A 26,353-nucleotide genomic window follows, 5' to 3' on the forward strand; every position below is an offset into this window, starting at 1 on the left:
TTTATTCTGTACGGGGCTTGTTTTATTCTGTAACCCCAGTGGCTAATGAGGGCCTGGCATTTACTAGGTACTCAATAAATATTTGCTGAGGCAATGAACTGATAAATGAACGCATGAATATTTAGAGTCCAACTGTAGGACTGGAGGTGTATGTCAGATGTTTAAAGAGAAATGAAAGTTGGCCTGGAAAGAAAGTTGATTAATGGCGCTTTTCTTTAATAAAAATCCCATATCCTTGATTCTAACATCACATTGGTGTTTCTTTCCTTTAATCTAATTGCGGCCTTTGGGCAAAACCTTTCCATAATATTTACAGTTTTGAGTTTTTTGTTTTTTCTGGCTTTACTGTGCTTTTTCAAAACACTTTCACACCCATTGCCTATGATCTTTTTACTAATTCTTTGCCATAATCTAGGCAGCAGTTATTATTTTGATTGTTCAGATGAAGAAATTAAGGCTCGAAGCTAAGTCGTCTAAAAATCACAGGCCAAATAGTGGCCAAACAAGACCTAAATGCTGAATCTGTGATGCTTCCTCTGGCAGTGCTTCCTCTGCCTGCAGTGTGGCGGCTGTGGAAACACAGCGGCCGCTCTTCTGCTGGGAAATGCCTAGTTCTCTGACCCTGTGTGCTGTTGTCCGTCTATATCCCCTACAGGCTGAGGTTGCACGGCTCCAGGGCTGCAGCCAGTCAATGATGGCATACTGCAGGCATATTTTCGCAGGCCCATTCCTGCCAGATTAGGGTTTCCTCTTGCAGTTGACTTTGTCTTAAGGACTTACGTGGTCCAGTCAAACTTTCACCGGGATTGTCTTGCAGTCTAGAGGTTGTCCAGGCTTGACCCTCCTTTTTGCACAGTGGCGGCTGCTCAATGGTCTGCGGGTGCTCCCCGCCATCTCCAGCTCCTTCTTCATCCTTCACAAGCAGACCCCATAACAAGTCTCTTATATCTCTAATCTTCTCAGAAAACCTTAGCCCGATATCCATGGAGCCAGCAATTTTTTTTATCATGATATTTTGTAATTCTTAACAGTTTTCTACATTCAGGGGAGTTCAGTTCCAGGCATGAAAATGTTAGCCAGTTTTCTTCTGTGTTTTTATGCTTACACTTTAGCTAACTTTTTAAAACAAACACCTATTCAGTTTAGTTCAGTTCAGTCGCTCAGTCATGTCCGACTCTTTGTCACCCCATGGACCACACCACACTAGGCCTCCCTGTCAATCACCAACTCCTGGAGTTTACTCAAACTCATGTCCATTGAGTCGGCGATGCCATCCAACCATCTCATCCTCTGTTGTCCCCTTCTCCTCCTGCCTTCAATCCTTCCCAGCATCAGGGTCTTTTCCAAGGAGTCAGCTCTTCACATCAGGTGGCCAAAGTATTGGGATTTCAGCTTCAGCATCTGTCCTTCCAATGAATATTCAGGACTGAATTCCTTTAGGATGGACTGGTTGGATGTCCGTGCAGTCCAAGGGACTTTCAAGAGTCTTCTCCAACACCACAGTTCAAAAGCATCAATTCTTTGGCGCTCAGCCTTTTTCACAGTCCAACTCTCACATCCATACATGACTACTGGAAAAGCCATAGCCTTGACTAGACGGACCTTTGTTGACAAAATAATGTCTCTGCTTTTTAATATGCTGTCTAGGTTGGTCATAACTTTCCTTCTAAGGAGTAAGCGTCTTTTAATTTTATGGCTGCAGTCACCATCTGCAGTGATTCTGGAGCCCATAAAATAAAGCCAGCCACTGTTTCCACTGTTTCCCCATCTATTTCCCATGAAGTGATGGGACCAGATGCCATGATCTTCGTTTTCTGAATGTTGAGCTTTAAGCCAACTTTTTCACTCTCCACTTTCACTTTCATCAAGAGGCTCTTTAGTTCCTCTTCACTTTCTGCTATAAGGGTGGTGTCTTCTGCATATCTGAGGTTATTGATATTTCTCCCAGCAATCTTGATTCCAGCTTGTGCTTCTTCCAGCCCAGCGTTTCTCATGATGTACTCTGCATATAAGTTAAATAAGCAGGGTGACAATATACAGCCTTGACGTACTCCTTTTCCTATTTGGAACCAATCTGTTGTTCCATGTCCAGTTCTAACTGTTGCTTCCTGACCTGCCTACAGGTTTCTCAAGAGACAGGTCAGGTGGTCTGGTATTCCCATCTGTTTCAGAATTTTCCATAGTTTATTGTGATCCACACAGTCAAAGGTTTTGGCATAGTCAATAAAGCAGAAATAGATGTCTTTCTGGAACTCTCTTGCTTTTTTGATGATCCAGCAGATGTTGGCAATTTGATCTCTGGTTCCTCTGCCTTTTCTAAAACCAGCTTGAACATCTGGAAGTTCACAGTTCATGTGTTGCTGAAGCCTGGCTTGGAGAATTTTGAGCATTACTTTACTAGCGTGTGAGATGAGTACAATTGTGTGGTAGTTTGAGCATTCTTTGGCATTGCCTTTCTTTGGGATTGGAATGAAAACTGACCTTTTCCAGTCCTGTGGCCACTGCTGAGTATTCCAAATTTGCTGACATATTGAGTGCAGCACATTCACAGCATCATCTTTCAGGATTTGAAATAGCTCAACTGGAATTCCATCACCTCCACTAGCTTTGTTTGTAGTGATGCTTCCTAAGGCCCACTTGACTTCACATTCCAGGATGTCTAGCTCTAGGTGACACACCATCATGATTATCTTGGTCATGAAGCTCTTTTTTGTACAGTTCTTCTGTATATTTTTGCCACCTCTTCTTGATATCTTCTGCTTCTGTCAGGTCCCTACCATTTCTGTCCTTTATTGAGCCCATCTTTGCATGAAATGTTCCCTTGGTATCTCTAATTTTCTTGAAGAGATCTCTAGTCTGTCCCATTGTAGATTTCCTCTATTTCTTTGCACTGATCATTGAGGAAGGCTTTCTTATCTCTCCTTGCTATTCTTTGGAACTCTGCATTCAGATGGGTATACCTTTCCTTTTCTCCTTTGCTTTTCACTTCTCTTCTTTTCATAGCTATTTGTAAGGCCTCCCCAGACAGCCATTTTGCTTTTTTGCATTTCTTTTTCTTGGGGATGGTCTTGATCCCTATCTGCTGTACAATGTCACAAACCTCTGTCCATAGTTCATCAGACACTCTGTCTATCAGATCTAGTCTCTTAAATCTATTTCTCACTTCCACTGTATAGTCATAAGGGATTTGATTTAGGTCATACTTGAATGGTCTAGTGGTTTTTCCCACTTTCTTCAGTTTAAGTCTGAATTTGGCCATAAGGAACTCATGATCTGAGCCACAGTCAGCTCCTGGTCTTGTTTTTTCTGACTGTATAGAGCTTCTCCATCTTTGGCTGCAAAGAATATAATCAATCTGATTTTGGTGTTGACCATCTGGTGATGTCCATGTGTAGAGTCTTCTCTTGTGTTGTTGGAAGACGGTGTTTGCTATAACATCTATTGACTTCTGTTATTGTAGCATCTTTGTGAGTTTGCACTTTCAATCACAAGTCACTATTATTTTAACTGGCTGTAAAGTTAATAGCACAAATGAACAAAGTGTTATTTGGGGAATCAAGTGATTAGGGGAAAGAAGAGAAAATTACAAGAAGAGGGGTATATACCAACTGTATATATACAAGTCAGACAACACATAGGCGAAAACAGGGCACACCATTCTTTCATAAACTTAATACGAAGATACGAAATATGAAGATAAATGATGGAGAAATTACCTTGTATGTTGTAGTAACATTCTGCAGAATTTGAACTTGCCTGGAGGTTCTAGGAAGAGCAGATAAAACCTGGCCCCTGGGAGAAAAACACACACAGGATTTTGAGGTTATGTAAAAAATGAAAATAAGATAAATTATATAGGGAAGGGATTCCAGGTAATTACGAAAAGGAAACAAAATATTGAAATAAAAGAGTATCTCACCATAGATTTTTAAATAAGCTAGATTTTGCTTCACTCTAGGTGGAGAAATAGGAACCAAGTTTACCCTTCCTCCTACCTGAAAACTAATATATATGTGTGCATACATATACACACACATGTAAAACAATGCACTCAAGAAATTGAACATATAAAACATGATGAAACACAATTTCCTGTATGGGGTCCTGGAACAGAACAGTGGAGAAACTGGTGAAATCTAAATAAAGCATGCAGTTTAGTTAATAGTAGAGTACCCATGTTGGTTTCCAAGTTTTGACAAATAATACCATGATGATATAAAATGCTAACATTAGGTGAAACTTGGTGCAGTATATACAAAAACTCTCTAATATCTTTGCAACCTTTCTGTAACTCTAAAAATATTTCAGATAAAATTTTAATTAAAAATTAAAACAAAAACGTGTATCAGGAACTCTAGAAGCTCAAAAGGTTACGATAACTTCTGCTTGTCACTATTAGGAAAGGCTCCATGGAAGAGGCAACTGGGTAAGTTAGCAGTTGAAAGGCAGGCTGGCAGAAGACAAGAGGGCATTGTTTGGGAGATGGAAAGATGTTTATTCTTGCCAAGTGTAGGATTTAAGTGTTTAGGGCAAGAAAATAATGGTAGCCAAACAGAAGTGAATTTGGAAACTGACGTTCATTCTCCCCTAGAGAAGTTTTCCAATGCACAGTGAGAAATTTAGCCTTTATCTTGTAGGCAATTAGGAGTTAGGAAACTGATATCATGTGACATGTGATTTGTAAGACTAATTTTGACAACAGGGTGGAGGATGGTTTATTTTGAAAAGCCTGATTAAAGGATTCTAAATTCTAGAAATAAATCTATGGAGACTTGATTATCAAAAGAGATAAAGAGGAGCTCACAGAAACAATAAATTCAGAGGTTTTGTGTCAATTATTGGTACAATTTAAGCATAAACTCTTCAACCAGTGATTAAGGGTGTATGTCCAAGGATATGTGTTGCAGGATGATTCATAGTAACAATAACTGGGAACCACATATATGAGTGCTCCATCATGTGCAACCCTTTGAGACCCCATTAACTGTAGCCCACCAGTTCCTCTGTGCATGGAATTTTCCAGGCAAGAATACTGGAGTGGGTTGCCATTTTCTACTCCAGGGGCATCTTATCGACCCAGGGATTGAACCTGCGTCTCTTGAGTCTTCTGCTTTGGCAGGTGGATTCTTTACTACTTGTGCCACCTGGGAAGTCCAGAAACCACACAAGCACTTATCAGTAAGTGAATTTTTAAATGTTGGTGGTGTCTCCACATTCTAGAATGTTTTGTTGCTGTTATTAAGAAAGAGTCAATTTAAAATAGTTAACTTAAGGGATTTCCCTGATAGTCCAGTGGTTAAGACTCTGCATTCCCAATGCAGGGGGCACAGGTTCGATTCCTGGTAGGGGAACTAAGATCCTGCATGCTCCATGGCATGGCCAAATAAATAAATTAAATTAAATAAATAGAACAGTTAACCTAAGGGAGATTTACGTTATTTATTAAGAGACCGAAGAAAGAAATAAGTGGAGAATTGTATTAAATATTATCCCATTTTTGTAAAATAATAAGTTGGAAAGCAAAAAGAAAATTATTAAGTGTTGAAAACAGGAGAAAAGTTCTAAACAAATGGACAGCCCGTTGTTAACGTTGATTTGGATGGTGGGGAATGACCACCATCATTGGACTGGGTAGGTAAGTAGAGGGAGCAAATAAAGATTGTTATTAAAAGAAAGGTCTCCATACTTCCACATGAGAGATGATACTCAACTAATGTGAAATTGTACACAGTTATCCTGGTAGCTCAGCTGGTAAGGAATCCACCTGCAATGCAGGAGACCCTGGTTTGACCCTTTCTTGGGTTGGGAAGATCTGCTGGAGAAGGGATAGGCTACCCACACCAGTATTCTTGGGCTTCCCTGATGGCTCAGCTGGTAAAGAATCCACCCGCAATGCAGAAGACCTGCGTTCCATCCCCGGGTTGGGAAGGTCCCCTGGAGAAGGGAACTCCAATATTCTGGCTTGGAGAATTCCATGGACTGTACAGTCCATGGGGTCGCAAAGAGTCGGACATGACTTTTTGAGTGACTTTTGCTTTCACATAAATGTATAGAGAAATGCATGAAAGAACAATCACCAGAATGTGATATCTTCTCAGGGTGATGAAATTTCAGTGTTTTTCTTCCTAATTGTATAATTTTCCATATTGTTTACTTCTCTAACCAAAAAGAACTCTTTATTTTTTAATCAGGGGGAAACCACATTAAAAAAGTTACTCTGGCTGTGAAAAAAAACACTACCAAGCTTCTTAACAATGCTGGTGGCCCTCTCACAAGCACATTCTTTATTGTTTTCCAATGTCTCTGGCTCATCACTGGAACACAGTTACTGGTGACTTTCCTAGCCTTCCATAGTACTTTTATTCTGGCATATCCTGCCCTTGGAATTTTTTTTAGTATTTATTTATTTGGCTGCACTGAGTCTTTGCTGCAGCACATGGGATCTTCAGCCTTCAATGCGGCATGCCGGATCTTTAGTTATGGCACGTGGGATCTAGTTTCCTGACCAGGGATGGAACCCGGGCCCCCTTACATTGGGAACACGGAGTCCTAGCTGCTGGACCACCAGGGAAGTCCCATGCCCTAGGAATATTTTGATCCCCCTTTTCAACATCTGCCACAATAGTTCTGACATTCCTGGTTCACTTAGAGCAGGCCATTATTTTCTCCAAGCTTCCAAGAGTCATCCTGGTCACGTTAGCACCACCTCCCAAGGCTCTAACTAGAATGTCAAATCTAGTATCATGGGCAAATGCAGCCCTTTAGGGACAGAGATCTTTTCTCTTATTAACACACTCAGCACTTGGACACCCAGATCTGTCATGACTTAACCCTAGGTATTAGTTTGGAAACCAGTCGGGGGAGGTAGGAGTAGACGCTGAAGGCTGATGGTCAGAGATGACACTACAGAGAGAAGTCCTGATAGCAACGGGGATGATGAGATTGCTTTGCTTTAAAGCCAGGTGGCAGTGCTTAACCGGATGTAACACGATCGACACAATTATTATAAAAAGCAGCAAGGTCAGAGTGGTACCCAGAGGGACATGACCCTCAGAAAACTGGAATTAGTTAAGAGAACACAGAGTTCTTAGGGGCAAGAAAGAGGGCAGCCAACAAAGGTATTGCTCAATCTTTACAGTCGAAAGAAGTCAGGGAGGGTGTCAGTGGCTAAGGACAGTTGATCTAGTCAAAACGCTCAATCCACTGTCCAGCTCCCAGGCCTGGGCCACTTCTTAGCCCAGGATCTCTTGCCTGAGGGAGGAGTCAGGTTCCCCACAAAGAAAGACCTGCTGTGGTAGAGAGAACGTGCTTCCTCAGTCCTTTCCGAAAGAAAGCTATGGCTGTTTACTCAGGTCACTCTGCCCACTGGGAAAGAGGAATAGTTAAGCATGCGGAGGTGGGTTGTGTTTTTTTTTTTCCTTTTCTTATTGGAGTCTATTTGCTTTACAATACTGTGTTATTTTCTCCTGTACAGCAAAGTGAATCAGCTATTATGTACACATATACCCCTCTTTTTTTTTGGATTTCCTTTCCATGTAGGTCACCAGAGACCACTGAGTAGTTCCCTGTGTTACACAGTAGGTTCTCATTAGACCAACCATCCTGACATCTTTACGGTTGATGTCTTTAAGAATCTGTCATGAAGGCACAGCTGAGGCCCTTGTTAAGACTGCATCACAGTTCAATTCCTCCTCAGCTCGTATCTCCTTCCTTTATTCCTCCACACATGTTGCCCCTGAGATCCTATTCCAGTAAATTCCCTACATGCTAATCTCTATCTCAGAGCCTGCTTCCTGGGGAAACTAACCCACAGAAGTACAAATGCCTACTGTGCGAGATAAAACATGAAAAATTGCTATACAAATGGTATCAATACTCTGCTATAAGAATGTAACATCCGAAGTTACTGTTGCCTGGGGTAGTCAGAGGATGGAGACATTCTGAGCTGGACTTTTGAAATAGGTAGGATTTGACTGGTGAATGGGCAGTGAATGGCCTAACACTAAGACAGATGGAATTTTGGCAAGTGAACTGGAGATGAAATGGTGTTAAGTGCTGATGCGTAAGTGGAAACAAAATCAGAGTTCAAGAAACGGCATGTGACCCAGGAGGGCAGGAATATGGGGCGCACGTTGGGATATACCAGGAAATATAACCAGGATAAATGGGCAGCCTAGGATCTGATCACTGAAGGTCTTAAATCCTGGGTACCATTTTGGAAGTTTGAACAAAAAAGTGACCAAATCAAAGATTTCTTTTGAAGTGAAGTATAAAGAAGTGGGCTTCCCTTGTTGCTCAGCTGGTAAAAAATCCGCCTGCAATGCTGGAGGCCTTGGTTCGATTCCTGGTTGGGAAGATCCCCTGGAGAAGGGAACGGCTACCCACTCCAGTATTCTGGCCTGGAGAATTTCATGGACTGTATAGTCCATGGGGTCACAAAGAGTCGGACATGACTCAGCAACTTTCACTTTCATAAAAAAGTAGGGATATGTCCTGAGGAAAAAGAACAAAGCTGGAGGCACAATCCTCTCAGACTGCAGACAATACTATATGAAAAGATGAAAAGACACCCTACCGACTAGGAGAAAATACATGCAAAAATAGCAACAGACAAGGGGTTAATTTATAAAACATACAAACAGCTCATATAGCTTGATATTAAAAAAACCAAACAACCCAATCAAAAAGTGAGCAGAAGACCTGAATAGACATTTCTCCAAAGGAGACATACAGATGGCCAACAGGCACAGGAAAAGATACTCAGGTGAAATAAAATTAATTTTTTATGGCAGGACAGGAAAAATTTAAACATAAAAATTTTCTCTGTTCTTTGGCCTCCTCTCTCCCCCATACCTTTCATCTGAATTATCCCCAATCAGGAGACATGCCTGTCTAAAGAGCAACATACTCCTAACATCAGTAAGACAACTCCTTAAAAGATAACACTCCTTCTTGATCTTATAAGGGTCACGATGATGCATAGATCTGGATTTTGTAAACTGTCAGTAATATGTCATTTAATAGTCAACCCTCTATCTCAAAAGAAACTTATATTTAATATAACCGTGCCTTAACTTCTAACAGATGGACCATCCTCCAAGCTCTCTGAGATGCTCTTCCTAGGTTATAATACTCAACTTGGCTCAAATAAAATTTTTTGTTTCTTTCTTAGATCAAAGAGATTAATTTTTCTTCAACACTCAGCATTGCTCATTATTTAAAAAATGAAAAGCAAAACTACAGTGAGTCATCACTTCACACCTGTCCGATGGCTCTCATGGTAAAGTCTATAAACAAATGCTGGAGAAGGTATGGAGAAAAGGGAACCCTCCTGCACTCTTGGTGGGAATGTAAATTGGTGCAGCCATGAAGGAAAATAGTATGGAAGTTCTTTTACAAACTAAAAATAGAAGTATTATATGATTCAAGATTTCCACTCCTATGCATATAACCGGAAAAGGTGAAAAGTCTAATTTGAAAAGAGATATATGTATTACAATGTTCATAGCAGCACTAAGCTAAGATATGGAAGCAACCTAAGTGTGCATCACCAGATAGATAAAGAACATGTGATACACACACACACACACAGACACTGGCTTCCCTCCCTGGTGGCTCAGCAGTAAAGAATCTGCCTGCCAATGCAGGAGACACAGGAGATGTGGGTTCAGTCTCTGGGTTGGGAAGATCCCCTGGAGGAAGTAACGGCAACCTATTCCAGTATTCTTGCCTGGGAAATCACATAGCCAGAGGTGCCTGGCGGGCTATAGTCCATGCCGTCTCAAAGAGTCCAACACGACTTAGCGACTAAACAACAAAAAACATACACACACAAAGGAATATTACTCAGTAATACAGAAAGAATGAAATATTGCCATTTACACCAACATGGATTGACATAGAGATGATCATACTGAGTGAAATAAGTCAGACAGGGAATATGATATCATTTATATGTGGAATCTAAATAATAACGCAAATGAATTTATTTGCAAAGCAGAAACAGACTCACAGACGGAAAACAAAGGGGGTTTTGTTTTCCCTTTGTTAACCGTCCCTTATGGTTACCAAAGGGGGACGGGTGGGAGGAGGGATAAATTAGGAGTATGGAATAAACAGATACACACTGCTGCATATAAAACAAATAAACAACAAGGATTTAGTGCATAGCACAGAGAACTATATCCAATGTCTTGTCATAACCTATAAACTAGGAATCTGAAAAATATGTAATGTATAACTGAATCACTTTGCTATACATCTAAAATTAACACAATATTGTAAAATCAACTATACTTCAATTAAAAACAGGATGTGAGGATTTGTATAATTAAATCATTATACTTTTAGAATTTACTTCTAAATTTTAAAATGAAATTCCTTACAAGTTAACCTAACAATGCAATACAATGCCTTACAAAACAACGAGCTCTTCATTATTCGAACAGAGGTTGAATTGCAGTTCCATGTAAAGGAAATTTTGTGTTGACTAGAAGATGCTTGGGCATTTTTAAATGTATTAAGGGACAAGAAAGTACTAAAATGAGTCAACAAAAGGAAAAATAAAAAATGTGGAGGAGTACAATGATGGGGGTATAAATTTACCATTAATATGTAACACCATCCATTAATATGTAATTACCATAATACCACTAATATAACAATACATCCAAGTTCCAGTTGTGGTGAGCTGGACTCTTCCTATCTCCAGTTTGACCAAAGGGCAATGCAGCAGAATCAAATAATGAGATGGGGTCAGTCAGATGCTATGTAGCCCAGGCCCCAGGCACAGAAACTGGTCTTAACCGGACAGCCTAGCTGGGTTTTGTCAACAGGACGCTAGGAAGGCCCACAACAAAACCAGACTGAACAGGCCAGATCCTAGATAGAGGGCAAAATAGGCTAAAGGCTGTCCTGGCCTTGATTTCTCTCTGAGTTTATTTCAGAAGTACTGGAGTTCGGCAGAGGTGCTTTGCAGCTGTGTTTTGAGACATACAAGGGTCAACCACTTCCAGCTAGCTCTGACTTGACCACAAGAACACGCCCACGCAGATGAAGTCCTGGAGTTAACTTTGCTTCATTACCATGCTTAGATCTCCGCTGGAAGGGGGTCTTTGTACTCTGCTGGCACAATTCTTGCTGGGTTCAAAGGAGTATTAGATTGCACGAGGGCTGGCACTGGAATTCTCCACCCAGGGAATTCTCCACCCAGGGAATTCTCCGCCCACTTCCTTGAGCCCTAATGACCAGGCTGCCTCTTAACCCTTAAATTCCTGTACTCCCCTCCCTTGAGAGAGAAAGTACCTTTGGAGTTTGAGTTCTCTTTCTCCATCCTCTGACCATTGAATAAAGGCCTGTCTTGCTTGCATCAAACTCAGGTTCATCATTGGCAACAGGAACCAGAGCAGGGAAAGAGCTTCCTAACCCAGCCAGACTTCCTGTTCAGCCAGACTTCAAGATGGGGGCCTTTCGTCTCATTTAGTAATGAGAGCACCTTATGTCGAGCCTTCCATTTTTGAAAATCCATTTCCTGGCTCTGTGCCCCCTTACTTAGAGACCAGGAAAAGTGGTCATAGGGGAGAGAGGAGGAGGATTTGTGAAAATAGTTCTGTCAACTACAAATTGGCACTTGCCAAGGGTGCTTGCCATCTATTTCTATAAGCATGAAATCAGATGCTGCTGACCTTCAACCCCTGCCAAGGGAGTTCAGGGTGGAGAGGAGAAATGAGACAAACTGGAAAAAATGGTCAGGACAGGTCTTCAGATGGTTAGACGTTCTCCAGACCAGATTTAAGAGCCCAGTTCTTGTATCTCCTCATATCTAAAAAAGCATCAAAATCTTTCATGGCAACAGGCAACAGCTGCTCCTCATGACTAGCAAAGGCTTCACAAAACCAGCAGAAATCTGGAAAAAATATGTGCCTGATTGCATGTATTTCCACTTCACCAAAAATCACAGATACACTGAACTCCACCCCCCACCCCCCACCCCACTTATTTGGAGCAGTTTCTCAGAGCTCTCTGGGGTGCTCTCTCAGAGCTCTCTCTCAGAGCTCTCTGGAGCTTTCCTGGGCTGCAGTCCTCATTGTGCCCCCCAAAAAACTTAACTCGAGACTCTCACATTGTGCATTTATTTTTAAGTTGACATTCTTTGCAACAAGTTGCTGTGATTCTCTCAATTCCCACTCTCCCAAAGGGATAAAGTTTGGGGGTGTTACTTCCTTCAACTCAGCCTACTAGGGAGGATGATGGGCCAGCCCTCAAATTTATAGACAGAAGGACTGGTGCCTGAGAAAGCTAAATCTGAGAAAAGCTAAACCTGCAAAGGCTGGCCTCCAGTTGTCTATGTGTGCGTGCTCAGTTGCTTCAATCATGTCCTACTCTTTCTGACCCCATGGACCATAGCCCTCCAGGCTGCTCTGTCCATGGGATTCTACACGTAAGAATATTGGAGTGGGTTACCATGCTCTCCTCCAGGGGATCTTCCAGACCCAGGGATCGAACCCACATCTCCTGCATCTCCTGCACTGCAGGTGGATTCTTTACTGCTGAGCCAAAAGGGTCCAGGTTGGTAAATAAAATCCAAAGAAAAATCACTTCATGGGATGCAGTTTTTGCTCAGATGCCATCCAATAGTGCCAACCTAAAGGAGTGGCGAGATCTTACAGTGGCAAGACTCTGGAGGTAAAAGCGAGATTCTTAGAATTGAAGATGGAATCACAACTGACTAGAAACAGGTAACTTTACCTGTAGAGGGTGATACAATTAACATCACCATGCGAAGTTGTTAGAGCTGAAGATTAATCAAGGGTTCATTACAGAATTTAGGATTATTGTTCCTGTTCACATTTTGCTATGTTAGGTTTTTGTTCCAACCTTGTATCCCTGGTGGCTCAGATGGTAAAGAATCTACCTGCAGTGCAGCAGACAAGGGTTTGATCCCTGCGTCGGGAAGATCCCCCGGAGAAGGAAATGGGAATCCACTCCAGTATTCTTGCCTGGAAAATCCCATGGACAGAGAAGCCTGGTGCACTTCAGTCCATGGGGTTGCAAAAAGTCAGACATGACTGAGCCAATAACACACACAGTGTATATTATAAGTGAAAAAATTTCAAAAATGACACATTGTGAAATTTTAAGTGAAGAAGAATTTTTTGGTGAATTTTATGCATATCCTTTCTCTGATTGTCCAAGCAACATGTATACTAATGAAGATGATAATTCTTCAGAAGATAGTTCTGATTCAGACAATGTGAATATTAGACCACAAAAAGACAAAAAACCTTAGTGACTGATTCTGATAAAGAAAGTGAAAATGAAGCTCACAGTGCTGAAGAATGCTCCTTTACTTCTATGGAAGAGTGGATTGATGACAATATTTCACAAAAATTAGACACCACAGGTGTGTCAGGCATAACTATTGAATGTAATAACCTGCAAAGTGTTAGTAGATTAACAGAATTAATTTTTGGCTGGCCAAAAGAAAAATCACCATAGGTGTGCATTTCTGCAAAAATCTCCCAGTCGATAATTAAGAGAGGGCTAAAAAGCCATAGAATTTTCTAACTTTCCATGGAAGGGCAGGGAAAGGTTACTCTGCCATGTAGAATATGTTGGGGGGAATGGGAGATGAAAAATAAAGATATGTTTTGATGACATCTCTGAAGGGATAGAGTTACAGGATTTAAGCAATAATTATTTGGTGGTGGGGGAAGGCTTGCATCAAAAATAGAGTGAAAAATACAAGCACAGTGAAACAGCAGGTCACTTTAAACCAAGGCTCAAAGACAACTCAAATTGCTCATGACAAGTAGCAGTCCTGAGGTTGAAACTCAACCTTCCAGCTGCTGAGTTTTAATACCTCGGCAACATTTCCTGCTTTTTCAACTGTTCATGGAACAACAGACTGGTTCCAAACTGGGAAAGGAGTACCTCAAGGCTGTATATTGTCACCCTGCATATTTAACTTATATGCAGAGTACATCACGCGAAATGCTGGGCTAGATGAAGCACAAGCTGGAATCAAGATTGCTGGGAGAAATATCAATAACCTCAGATACACAGATGACACCACCCTTAAGGCAGAAAGTGAAGAAGAACTAAAGAGCCTCTTGATGAAAGTGAAAGAGGAGAGTGAAAAAGTTGGCTTAAAGCTCAACATCCAGAAAACTAAGATCATGGCATCCAGTCCCATCCTTTCATGGCAAATAGATGGGGAAACAATGGAAACAGTAACAGACTTTATTTTGGGGGGCTCCAAAATCACTGCAGAGGGTGACTGCAGCCATGAAATTAAAAGACTCTTGCTCCCTGGAAGAAAAGCTATGACCAACCTAGATAGCATATTACAAAGCAGAGACATTACTTTGCCAACGAAGGTCCATCTAGTCAAAGCTATGGTTTTTCCAGTAGTCATGTATGGATGTGAGAGTTGGACTATAAAGAAAGCTGAGCGCTGACGAATTGATGCTTTTGAACTGTGGTGTTGGAGAAGACTCTTGAGAGTCCCTTGGACTTCAGGGAGATCCAACCAGTCCATCCTAAAGGAAATCAGTCCTGAATATTCATTGGAAGGACTGATGCTGAAGCTGAAACTCCAATACTTGGCCACCTGATGTGAAGAACTGACTCCTTGGAAAAGACCCTGATGCTGGGAAAGATTGAAGGCAGGAGGAGAAGGGATGACAGAGGATGAGATGGTTGGATGGCATCGCGGACTCAATGGACATGAGTTTGAGCAGGCTCTGGGAGTTGGTGATGGACAGGGAAGCCTGGTGTGCTGCAGTCCATGGAGTCGCAAAGAGTCAGACACATGGAGTGACTGAATTGAACTGAACTGAACTGCTGAGTCCCCTCTAAGAATATGATTATGCTGCTCAAGGTCTGTCCTGTGTATGGTTTACAGGGATGGTTCACCCTTGCCTTAGCTCTGAAAGATTGTTTTGTAATTTAAAAAGCTGGTGAGATGCCTCTGAACAGCAGAACATAGCCCAAGGCTGCAATTTTGTTTTCTGCATTACAGCATTTTAAAGCTACTAGTGCCCTGTTCTCTAAGATGAAAATAATATATCAGTGGGAGCTAAGTGAAAGAGAACAAGCTGGTCTCCAGGTGGCAGATAGTATATGAAGTCAACAGAAGGAACACTTCCTCTCGTCTATTAATAATTCAAAAGCCCTCTAATCCTCAACCCTTCTTCACTCTCCAATTCCTTGTCCTTCTTTTCTTCCTACTTCTTTTCATTTCCTCTTTCCAGATAAATAGCCTCAGCTGACTGCCTGCACTTAGGTAATCAAAACACAATGCAATTAACGACTGTTTACAAGATTCTTGCTACTATTTTATTTTTACCCTTTATAGTGTTTGGCCTTTAAAAGCAAGTGAATATGGAGACCTTTTTTTTTTTTTTTTTTGGCTGCCTTTCTCTTTGGCATATGGTATTTATGCCTTTAAAACTTTTTTTGTTTCTGTTCCAGAGCATTTCACTGATGAGATTTTATCAAAACACACCTACAAATCAGCCACTCAGACATTGCCTGAACACTAAGCATTATTAGGAAAATGATCATGCCAAGAAAACGATAACAAAGAGCAGGTTTATAAAAAAGCCAGACCTCTAGCTCTTTTTAGGAGGTGTTATATATTTTACCCCCAGAAATAATTCATCCAAGTCTGTCACCCTGAATAAAATTAGATTTTTCTTTTAGCTTCAGTAATAGACAATTCCTGGAAGAGTGATGCTCAGAAACATTTGGTAAAAAAAATTATTTTTACTCAGAATCAAGATTTGTGATTTCATTTCTAGTGGAGGAATGGAACCCAAGAATCAGATACGCATCTGCCTACAAAGCTGCAGTTCCTCCCTCCCCCAATACTTGGGGACCTGCATGGTAGGCACAAAATATTAAGTGTTGTCAATATAATATAATTTGATTAAGATATAGTCATAGTCTCTTCCCTCTTTTCAAGCATAAGTATCAATCACACTCTTGAGAGTCCCTTGGACAGCAAAAGGATAAAACCAGTCAATCCTAAAGGAAATCAGTCCTGAATATTCACTGGAAGGACTGATGCTGAAGCTCCAATACTTTGGCCACCTGGTGTGCAGAGTCGACTCATTGGAAAAGGCCCTGATGCTGGGAAAGATTGAAGGCAGGAGGAGAAGGGGATGACAGAGGATGAGATGGATGGATGGCGTTCCCGACTCAATGGACATGAGTTTAAGCAAACTCTGGGAGATGGTGAAGGACAGGGAAGGCTGGCTTGCTGCAGTCCATGGGGTTAGAGTCAGACACAACCTAGGGACTGACCAACAACCAATCAGATGTTAAAGTATATGGTTGGCCATAAGCTTTGTTTGGATTTTTTAAAAACATCTTATAGGAAAACCTGAACAAATTTTCTGACCAAACCAAAGCAAAAAAAAAAAAGTAAGAACAGCCATGTATGAGGGAATTTTCCTCATTCATTTACTACTTTCTTTCAGTGTATTTCTTTAATATTTAGTCCTACTGAACTATTATAAACTTACTCATTTTGTAAAAACATGCTCAAGCTTTGGTATATCTTGCTAATGGCTGTCTTACCAAGGAGTTAAGTTCACTCTAGGCTACAGATGGGGGTCTGTAGGTGAGCCCACCAAACACTGCCACAGCCAGCGGTGATGATGCTTGTCCTAGGCGGGGCTGGGCTGGGCTAAAAGTGTGAAGTGAAGTGAAAGGGTTAGTCACTCAGTCATGTCCATTCTTTCCCCATGGACTATAGTCCACCAGGTTCCTCTGTCCATGGGATTCTCCAGGCAGGAATCCTGGAGTGGGTTGCCATTCCCTTCTCCAGAGGATCTTCCTGACTCAGAGATTGAACCTAGGTCTCCTTCATTTCAGGCAGATTCTTTACTGTCTGAGCCACCTGAGAAGCCCTGAGGTCACCATCATACCTGCTGCCGTAGACCCCCAACACTAGCCCGTCTCCCAGGCTACCTTCCAGACCAGCCGTCTGTGCCGTCTCACTGTGACTAAATCTGACCTCTTCAAATTGGCTCTCTTCCTAATTTCTGTAATTTTTAGAGGCAGTGCTATGCAGTAAAAAGAGTTGAAATGATGAAAAAATGGGATTGAGTCCAAACTGTATGTTTATTGCTTGATATGGGGCCAATGTTCTTCTCCCAGGAGGCCTATTTTCCTCCTCTGTAGAATGTCAGGGAAACTATCCCTGGAGTGGAGGATTTGGGGGGTTTAACAGGATAACATTCCCAAGGGCCTATCCTAGTGCCTGGAACAACACAGAAGCTAAATCCTCGTGCACTTCCTCCCCTTTCCCTCTCTGGGAATGATGCTGCCGTTGCCTACAGTATCCAGGTTGGATGTGTTGATAGCAGTTCTTCTATCCCTCTCCTTTACCCAAGTAATATCCAATTACCTGGATAAACTATATCCTTTACCCAAGTAATTCAATATTCAAACTAGCAAGAACCTTAGAAATCATAGCCATCTCATTTCTTGATACTACATAGAGATATAAGGAACCAATTACCCTAGCAATTTGACTTCTGTGTCAATTTCTTAACAATCCTTCTTTGGTGGTGGAATTTGTTACTTGACACTTGGTGATCAGAAAAATAAACCCCATTGAAAAATGGGCAGAAGACCTAAACAGACATTTCTCCAAAGAAGACATACAGATGGCCAATAAATACATGAAAAGATGCTCAACATTGCTCATTAATAGAGAAATGCAAATCAAAACTATAATGAAGTATCACCTCACACCAATCAGAATGGGCATCATCAAAAAAAATCTATAAACAATAAATGCTGGAGAGGATGTGAAGAAAAGGGGACCGTCTTGCATTGTTGGTAGGAATGTAAACTGATACAGCCATTATGGAGATTTCTTTAAAAACTAGGAATAGATCTACTATATGTTCATGCTCAGTCGGTTCAGTTGTGTCCTGCTCTATGACTCAGCAACTCTGCTGCTGCTGCTGCTAAGTCGCCTCAGTCGTATCCAACTCTGTGCGACCCCATAGACGGGCAGCCCACCAGGCTCCCCGTCCCTGGGATTCTCCAGGCAAGAACACTGGAGTGGGTTGCCATTTCCTTCTCCAATGCATGAAAGTGAAAAGCGAAAGTGAAGTCGCTCAGTCGTATCGGACCCTCAGTGACCCCATGGACTGCAGCCTACCAGGCTCCTCCGTCCATGGGATTTTCCAGGCAAGAGTACTGGAGTGGGGTGCCATTGCTTTCTCCACCAGCAATTCTACTACTGGGCATATACCCTGAGAAAACCACAATTCTAAAAGACACATATACCCCAATGTTTATTGCAGTGATATTTACAGTAGCCAAGATACGGAAGCAACCTAGATATCCATTGACAGATGAATGGATAAAGAAGTTGTGGCACACTTAAATAATGGAGTATTACTCAGTTATAAAAGGGGACAGATTTGAGTCAGTTGTAGTGAAGCAGATGAACCTAGAACCTCTTATACAGAGTGAAGTAAATCAGAAAGAAAGAAACAAGTATTGTATGTTAACACATGCATATGGAATCTAGAAAACAGTACTGATGAACCTAGCAGAGAACAGACTTAGCGGACACAGCAGGGGAAGGTGAGGGTCAGATGAATTGAGAGAATATCATTAACATGCTGCTGCTGCTGCTGCTAAGCCATTGCCTTCTCCGATTATTAACATATATACACTATTATGTGTAAGATAGATAGTGGGAAGTTGCTAAATAACATAGGGAGCCCAGCCTGGCATTCTGTGATGACCTAGAGGGGTGAGTTGAGGGGAAGAGGGGAGGCTGAGGAGGGCAGGGATACACACACACACACACACACACATATTTAATTATGATTGATTCCTGTTGTTGTATAGCAGGAACAACACAAAACTGTAAAGCAATTGTCTACCAACTAAAAAAATAAATGAAAAATTTAAAAAGATAATTCCAAAGGAAATAATATCAATTTTGAAAAGCTTAAAAACTGACTAGTTAATAACAATAGTGTGTATAGCCTCAGAAGTATTTACATCATGTTTATATATGCTAGAGTACTTTTGAGTGGTTTATAGTAGAAAGTCCTAAGGGAATCACTCTGCCAAGCAAAATAAGAACTAGATATGTTCACACATGTGTTCTTATGCCACACCTGTTCTTCCTTTCGTGTTCCATGCTGAACACCCACGCACAGCCCAGACCTCCAGTGCGATAACTTTACCCTCTTCCCCTCCCATGTTCCATGTACGAAAATAAATAAATCATCCGCAGTCAACACATCATATATGTGGAGACAAGAAAAATATAAATCATGTGAAGTGTTAAGGTACAAGTAGTTAAATACTTAAAAAAAATCAGAAGACTCAATTTCTTTAATTTGCATAGCTGCTGAATATACATATCATTCAGAGTTTTCTCAGTAATAAAACTAGAGCCAGAAAAGAAAAAAAGACCCTAGATCTAGTGAGAGCCTTATTGTACTGAAATCTACAATTTGGAAGAGCAACATATGGAAAGTTTCAGGAAGAGGTGACCTTCAGACTCGAATGTTTTGCTCCCTAGCCCAGGGCACTGACTAGATTCCAGGAGGGTCAAGCAAATGGGGAAAACAACCCACCACCACCTAGGAGCCCAGCGGATTACCTCTGAAAGGCGAAGGCATGCTCCCCACAGAACAGGACGGTGGCGACAAGGACTCCCAAGCTATAAAGCTTCATCCCCACAGCAACTCGCTATAAAACCAAACTCTCCGAAGAGAAGGGTCCAGATAGCTGGTTACACAAGAGCCTTCTTTACACACTGGTTAAACTGTAATGGCCTGTTCCCTCTCGTTTCTGTGATCAATCGACCTCACTTCCATTTCCACCCTCAAAGAGAAAGTACGCTGAGTTGTTATTCTCCGTGTAAACTATCCAGAAAGTCTTTAACTCTTCAGGGGAGATGAGCCAAGAACACAAAAGACCGTATTGTGGCGGAAACATGTCTGCTTTGTTGAAGAACCATAGCCATAGAGTATTGATCCCTGGATCACAGCCCATGCTGGGGGAGGTCCCCTGTGGAGTACTAAGGAGGTCCTCCCTCGCTTTTGTCTTTTTCAATATTTTCAACCTAGGCGAAAACACTGAAGAGGAGTTTTTCAAATGTATGACTGAGAAGAAGCACGTGTATGGACGGTTATAGTGTCTCCCTTTGGAGATCCATGGCCTTTCATGCTTTTAAAGTGTGTGAGCGTGAAAGTCGCTCAGTTGTGTCTGACTCTTTGCGACCCCATGGACTATACAGTCCATGGAATTCTCCAGGCCCGACTACTGGAGCGGGTAGCCATTCCCTTCTCCAGGGGATCTTCCCAACTCAGGGATTGAACCTAGCTCTCCCGCATTGCAAGCAGATTCTTTACCAGCTGAGGCACCAAGGAAGCCCCCAAACCATCATCTTTGTCTTGGCATGCTGAGGTCTGGGTTCATTTCTTAGCATTATCTTCAAATACAATAATCCATGCTCTGTGTCTTGTTTAGACTCATACTCAATTGAGGTGGGTTTTTTAAAAATGTCAATAGCTATGTAAGTATTTTCCAAGTTTTGCAACTGGCTCTTTTTCACATTTATCCATGTTGTTTTTACATCTGCATTTTAAAGTATCACTTAAAATATTTTATTGTTCAGTAACCAGGTCATGGAAGCAACCTAAATGTCCATCAACAGAGGAATGAATAAAGAAGCTGTGATGTATATATACATCACAGAATATTACTCAGCCATAAAAAGGAATGGAATTGTGCCATTTGCAGAGATGTGGATGAACCTAGAGTCATACAGGGTGAAGTAAGACAGAAAGAGGAAAACAAAATGTCACACATTAAAACATATATGTGGAATCTAGAAAAATGGTAAAGATAAACTTACTTGTAAAGCGGAAATAGAGACACAGACATACAGTACAAATGGATGGATACCAAGGGGGAAGGAGGGATAGGACGGATGGATTGGGATTGGCATATACACACTATTGATACTGTGTATGAAACAGATAAATAAAGTAGATAAGTAATGAGGTAACTGATGAGACTGTATAGCTCAGGGAACTCTACTCCGTGCTCCGTGGTGACCAAAATGGGAAGGAAATCCAAGGAAGAGGGGCGACATGTATGTGTGTGGCTGACTCACTTTGCTGTACAGCAGAAACTGACTCAACGATGTAAAGCAACTATATGCTAATAAAAAATATTTTATTGTTTGATTTTTTATGAATACTGTTTCTTCAGAGCTCTTACTGAGAATCGTCAGAATACTTATCTTTAAGTCTGTGCCAGGCTGCTCCAGAAGTTTAATTGTATTGGGGATGATTTTATGCTCTGGACTTTGGTTTTATTGGCTGCCTCCCTTAGCATTTGATTTCTTCTGTGTTTTGGAACCTGGGTTTCTAAACTCATTTGGAAGCCTTTTGTTTTCTTTTTCTGTCTTTCTTTCTCTTTGCTCACTCCTCTCTGCTTTGCACAAGTCTTCAAGAAACCCCTGGGCTTCCAAAGGTCTCACAGCAGTTTTCAGAGTCTCTATGCCATGGTAACACTGTGACCTTCAAAGATCCAGTAATCAGTCAGGTGACATGACTTAGTCACTGCCTTATTTACTCCTGGTCTAGTTACTTTTTTGTCTCCTACAGACCAGTAGCCATTATAAACTGTCCTAGACAGCAGTGGGCAATGTCTTTTAAAAATTGGGGTACATACAATGAAATACAGATATTAAGTTATATAGTTAGAGCTTCCAAAAAACACATACCTTGAGTAACCCACACTGCTGCCTGGTATAGAAAATTTTCATGACTTTAGAAAAATTTTGCATATTCCTTCCAATGATTACTACCCCCCACCCCAACAATAGCTGCTCTGATTAATTTTGCCTGATATAGAACTTCAAAGAATCATACGTTGTCCTAGTTTCTTTGGGCTACTGAAAAGAAAATACCATGGACTAGATGGCTTAAACAATAAACACTTTCTCACAGTTCTGGAGAGTGGGAATCCAAGATCAAGGCACAGAGTCAATGTCTGATGAGGATCTGCTTCCTGGCCCCCTTCTTGCTGTATCCTTCTGTGGCAGAAAGAAAGATGGAGAGCTCTCTGGGGTCTCTTTTATAAGGGCACTAACCCCATTTATGGGGGCTCCACCATCATGACTTAATCATCTCCTAAAGACCCCCACATCCAAATACCATCACACTGGGGCTTAGGTTTCAACAAGTACATGAGGGGCAGGTCGGGGGCAGGGACACAAACATTCAGTCTACATCACGTGGCATGTACTCTTCTGGGTTAAACTTTCTTCACTCAGGGTATTTAAAAAATTCTTTCATGTTGCTGCATATGCGAGCAATTCATTGCTATTTATTGCTGAGTAATATAACACTGCTTATCCATTTTCCTACTAATGAACATCTGAAATGTTTTCAGCTGGAGACTACTATGGATAGAGTTGCTATGAATATACCTGCACAGAGCTTTTTTGATGGACTAATGTTTTTGTTTCTCTTGCATAAATATTTGGGAAGGGAACTGCTAGGTCAGAGATGCTTAGTTTTACAAGAAACTCCACTGTCTTTTTTCAATGGTTGTATCATTTTACATGCCCCCAACCATATATTGGACTTCCCAGGTGGCTCAGTGGTAAAGAATCCCTCGGCAATGCAGGAGAACTGGGTTCGATCCCTGGGTCAGGAAGATCCCCTAGAGATGGAAATGGCAACCAACTCCAGTATTCTTGCCTGGAGAATCCCTGTGGACAGAGGAGCCTTGCAGGCTACAGTCCATGGGGTCTTAAAGAGTCAGACATGACTGAGTGACTGAACAATAACAACCACCATGTGTCAGAGTTCTAGTTGGTCTCTATCCTTGTTATATTTGATGCAGTCTTTTTCATTTTAGCCATTCTAGTAAGTGCACGGTGGTGTCTAGTTTGGGCTTTAAATTAAATTTCTAAGACTGATAATGTTGAGAAACTTTTCTGTGCTTATCGGCCATAATTATATGTGTGTGTGCGTGTGCACGTGCATTCCAATTGTTTGCCAGATTTTTAATCGGATAGTTTGTCTTATCACTGATTCGTAGGAGGTATTTATATACTCTGGACATCTATGGGTGCTACTGGAATGGGTTGGAATACTGGAATGAGTTGCCATGCCCTCCTCCAGGGGATCCTCCTGACCCAGGGGTCAAACCCACGTCTCTTATGTCTCCTGCATTGGCAGGTGGGTTCTTTACCGCTAGCGCCACCTGAGAAAGCCCTGGACATCTATCTATGCTGCTGCTGCTGCTAAGTCGCTTCAGTCGTGTCCAACTCTGTGCGACCCCAGAGATGGCAGCCCACCAGGCTCCCCCGTCCCTGGGATTCTCCAGGCAAGAACACTGGAGTGGGTTGCCGTTTCCTTCTCCAACGCATGAAAGTGAAAAGTGAAAGTGAAGTCGCTCAGTCGTGTCCGACTCTAGCAACCCCGTGGACTGCAGCCTACCAGGCTCCTCCGTCCATGGGATTTTCCAGGCAAGAGTACTGGAGTGGGGTGCCATTGCCTTCTCCGACATCTATCTATATGACACCATAAAAGGCAAAACTGCAGATACAGAAAATAGGTTAGTTGTTGCCAGGTGTTGAGACTGGGAAGGAAGTGATTAACCTATGACGAGGTACACGAGAACTTTTTGGAGTAGTGGGAAAATCCTGTGTTTTGATTATAGTGGTAGTTACACAATTGTGTACAGCCAAAATTCCTCAAATTTCCTGACTTAACTCTTAAATATATTGCATGAAGAGCAAGAGAGACAGACAGAAAGAGAGAGAGAGTGAAAACACAACAGCTTTATCAGGAGGACTCCATCCACCCTAGCTCACAGACAAATCTCTTAGCTTCTCAGAGGTGCAGTTTCCCCTTCAGAAAAATGAGGTTAATGATAAGCTATCTCTGAGGACTATTGTGGGAATTCAGAGGTATCTCATCTGAAAGTGACTGGCAAAACGGGTGTTCAGTATGTCCCATTCATCAAGAAAAAGGTAAGTCAGGAAGGGAGCTGATAGGGGCCAAAGTGTTCTCTGCCCAGAGCTTTATCCAGGTCATGGTGACCTTGGGGACAACTGTCCTCACCTTCTGCTGCTCCCAAAGAAAGGATGAGACACAGCCCCAGAAGCCAATCTGGTCCTGGGGGATTGATTTCAATGAATCATGCCCCCTGGGGCCCAGCTAATTTGTATATTTACTCTTGAGTCAATTTGGAACACTAGATGGCAAAAATAATACAGCAAGTGTTTCTTCAAGAGCTGTAAACTTCTGTTTTGGGGGCTTCCCTGGAGGTTCAGTGGTAGAAAATCCACCTGCCAATGCAGGAGATGAAAGAGGTGCAGGTTTGATACCTGGGTCAGGAAGGTCTCTGGAGTAGGGAATGGCCACCCACTCCAGTATTCTTGCCTGGAGAATCCCACAGACAGAGGAGCCTGGAGGGCTACAGTCCATGGGGTTGTAAGGAGTTGGACACGACTGAACGACGACAAAACAACCATGATCCAACCTGGCCTGGATTTGGATATGCAGCTCAGGTGTCCTGTTAGGTAATCACTGAGAGAGTCAATTAATTTCATGGCATTTTATCATGAGTTCAGGTGCAGCTCAATTTACAAGTTTTCCTTTCAAAATCATTCAGCCATTAAAGCTGCATAATCTTAGGAGGTTTGGAAGACACATAATTGATAAATGTTTTTTCCCTCCACGCACCCTCTCTCATGTTTATTCATGCAGAGCGAAGGTTTTATAATTTACACAAAGGGCTGGATACACCAGCCCCCTGTGTTTCTGAAGGGGAGGAAAGATGATGCCATTCGGGAGCCACTGAAGAAGGAGATTTGAGGCTTGAAGGCAGAGAACTCCATCCCAGGTTCTGATGCTTTGGCTGCAAATACTGAGTTGGGGACTTGTGGCACCACGATTGTTAGTAGGTACCCAAACAGGCAAATGCTTGTTGGCTGGATGGTTAAATTGTGAAGAAAGCAGGGTTTGTCCTTAAAACACTTTCCTTCCCTCACTCCCTGTTTCTAACCATTGCTCCTTTTTATTGGTCTCTCTGCTTTTTAAAGATGCGGTAGCCCATCAGTCCTCAAACTTGACTGCCAATAAAAGCCATCTGGACATCTTTTAAATATACAGCTGCCTGCCCATCAGATCAATTATATCAGATCCTCAGAGGGCAGGGCGTAAACGCCAGCATCTTATAAATCTCCCAAAACGATTCCATTGTGCAGCCAGGGCGTCAAACAACTGGGCTGGACCAGTGCTTCTCCAGGGGTGGCCTGGGAGTCCCCTAATCTCTGAGGATATTTGGGGAAAATGCAGACTCCAGGGCCCACCAGCCCTCTAAGCACTGACTCTCATGGTAGGATCTGAAACATTTGCTTTAAAACTCTCCAGGTGATTCTCAAGCATCCTTGAGTCTGATAATCAGCCCTACTCCTTGGATTTTTTTTTTTTTTTTTTTTGATGTGGACCTTTTTTAAAAGTCTTAATTAAAATTTTTACAATATTGCTCTGCTTTATGTTTTGGTTTTTTGGTCGCAAGGCAGGTGGGATCTTAGTTCCCTGACCAGGGATCGAACCTGCACCGCCTGCCTTAGAAGGTGAAGTCTTAACCACTGGACCACCAGGGAAGTCCCAGTCCATCTCTTTCTCATGAATCTGGCTCTCTAGTCTTTCAGTTCCTCAAAAGTAACCAGCTTCTTCCATCCTCTGGACCTTTGCATATTATACCTGTTCGATCAGAAGGCACTTTGCTGTCTCTTTGCCAGTAGGAAACTGGCAAATATATCAGTGACGGAGCTCTCTCTCCAGAAAGTCACTGTAAAGTGTGGCTCTTGGAGGAGAAAAGAGTAGGCACTGAAAGGCCTCGGTCCCCTCCCCCGGGGACAGTTAGGTTTACTAAGTCATCCAACTGGCACTGGACATCATAGAGAGACTGCTACAGAGATGGTGGGAGAAAAGTCAGCAGGCTTGATGCGGGTACGGAAGGAACATTACATACAAGAGTAAGGAAGGAGAAAAGACTTAAGTGACGTGGCACCAAGTGGGTGGAAGCGATGGAGCGGTAGCTCTGGGCAGCCAGTAAGAGAAGCTCTTCCAAGAGACACCTTAAGGGTACACTGCAGGACCAGGGGCATGCAGTCTTGGAGGCCTGGGGGTGGGTGTCACCAAGAAGAAAGGGACGAAGGGGGAGAGGGACAGCAAAAGGTAAGGCTGAGCGATGGGGGCATACCTAGGTGGAGGGCAGAACCACATCGGCTACCTCATATGGACAATGATGATGGGAAAATGTTGGG

The 26,353-nt window shown here is 42.1% G+C and overlaps 1 protein-coding gene and 1 non-coding gene across 3 annotated transcripts in view; one reads left to right on the top strand and one right to left on the bottom strand.

Moving 5' to 3' along the window:
• Nucleotides 1-19,747, bottom strand: part of CPB2 (carboxypeptidase B2) — a 57,703-nt gene extending 37,956 nt beyond the window's left edge. Inside the window, exons 1-2 of one of the 2 annotated variants that reach the window (XM_005213586.5) lie at nucleotides 19,649-19,747; nucleotides 3,717-3,792 (exon numbers count right to left, since the gene is read on the bottom strand). In XM_005213586.5, coding sequence (XP_005213643.1) covers nucleotides 3,717-3,792; nucleotides 19,649-19,667 — 95 coding nt within the window. In that variant the 5' untranslated portion in view covers nucleotides 19,668-19,747. 2 annotated transcript variants of the gene reach the window in all.
• Nucleotides 5,279-5,351, top strand: TRNAG-CCC (transfer RNA glycine (anticodon CCC)). The gene has a single exon. It is a non-coding gene; the product is annotated as a tRNA-Gly (tRNA).
• Nucleotides 19,748-26,353: the final 6,606 nt, after the last annotated feature.

This window comes from Bos taurus, chromosome 12 (genome assembly GCF_002263795.3).
Source record: "Bos taurus isolate L1 Dominette 01449 registration number 42190680 breed Hereford chromosome 12, ARS-UCD2.0, whole genome shotgun sequence".
Taxonomy (NCBI): Eukaryota; Metazoa; Chordata; class Mammalia; order Artiodactyla; family Bovidae; genus Bos; species Bos taurus.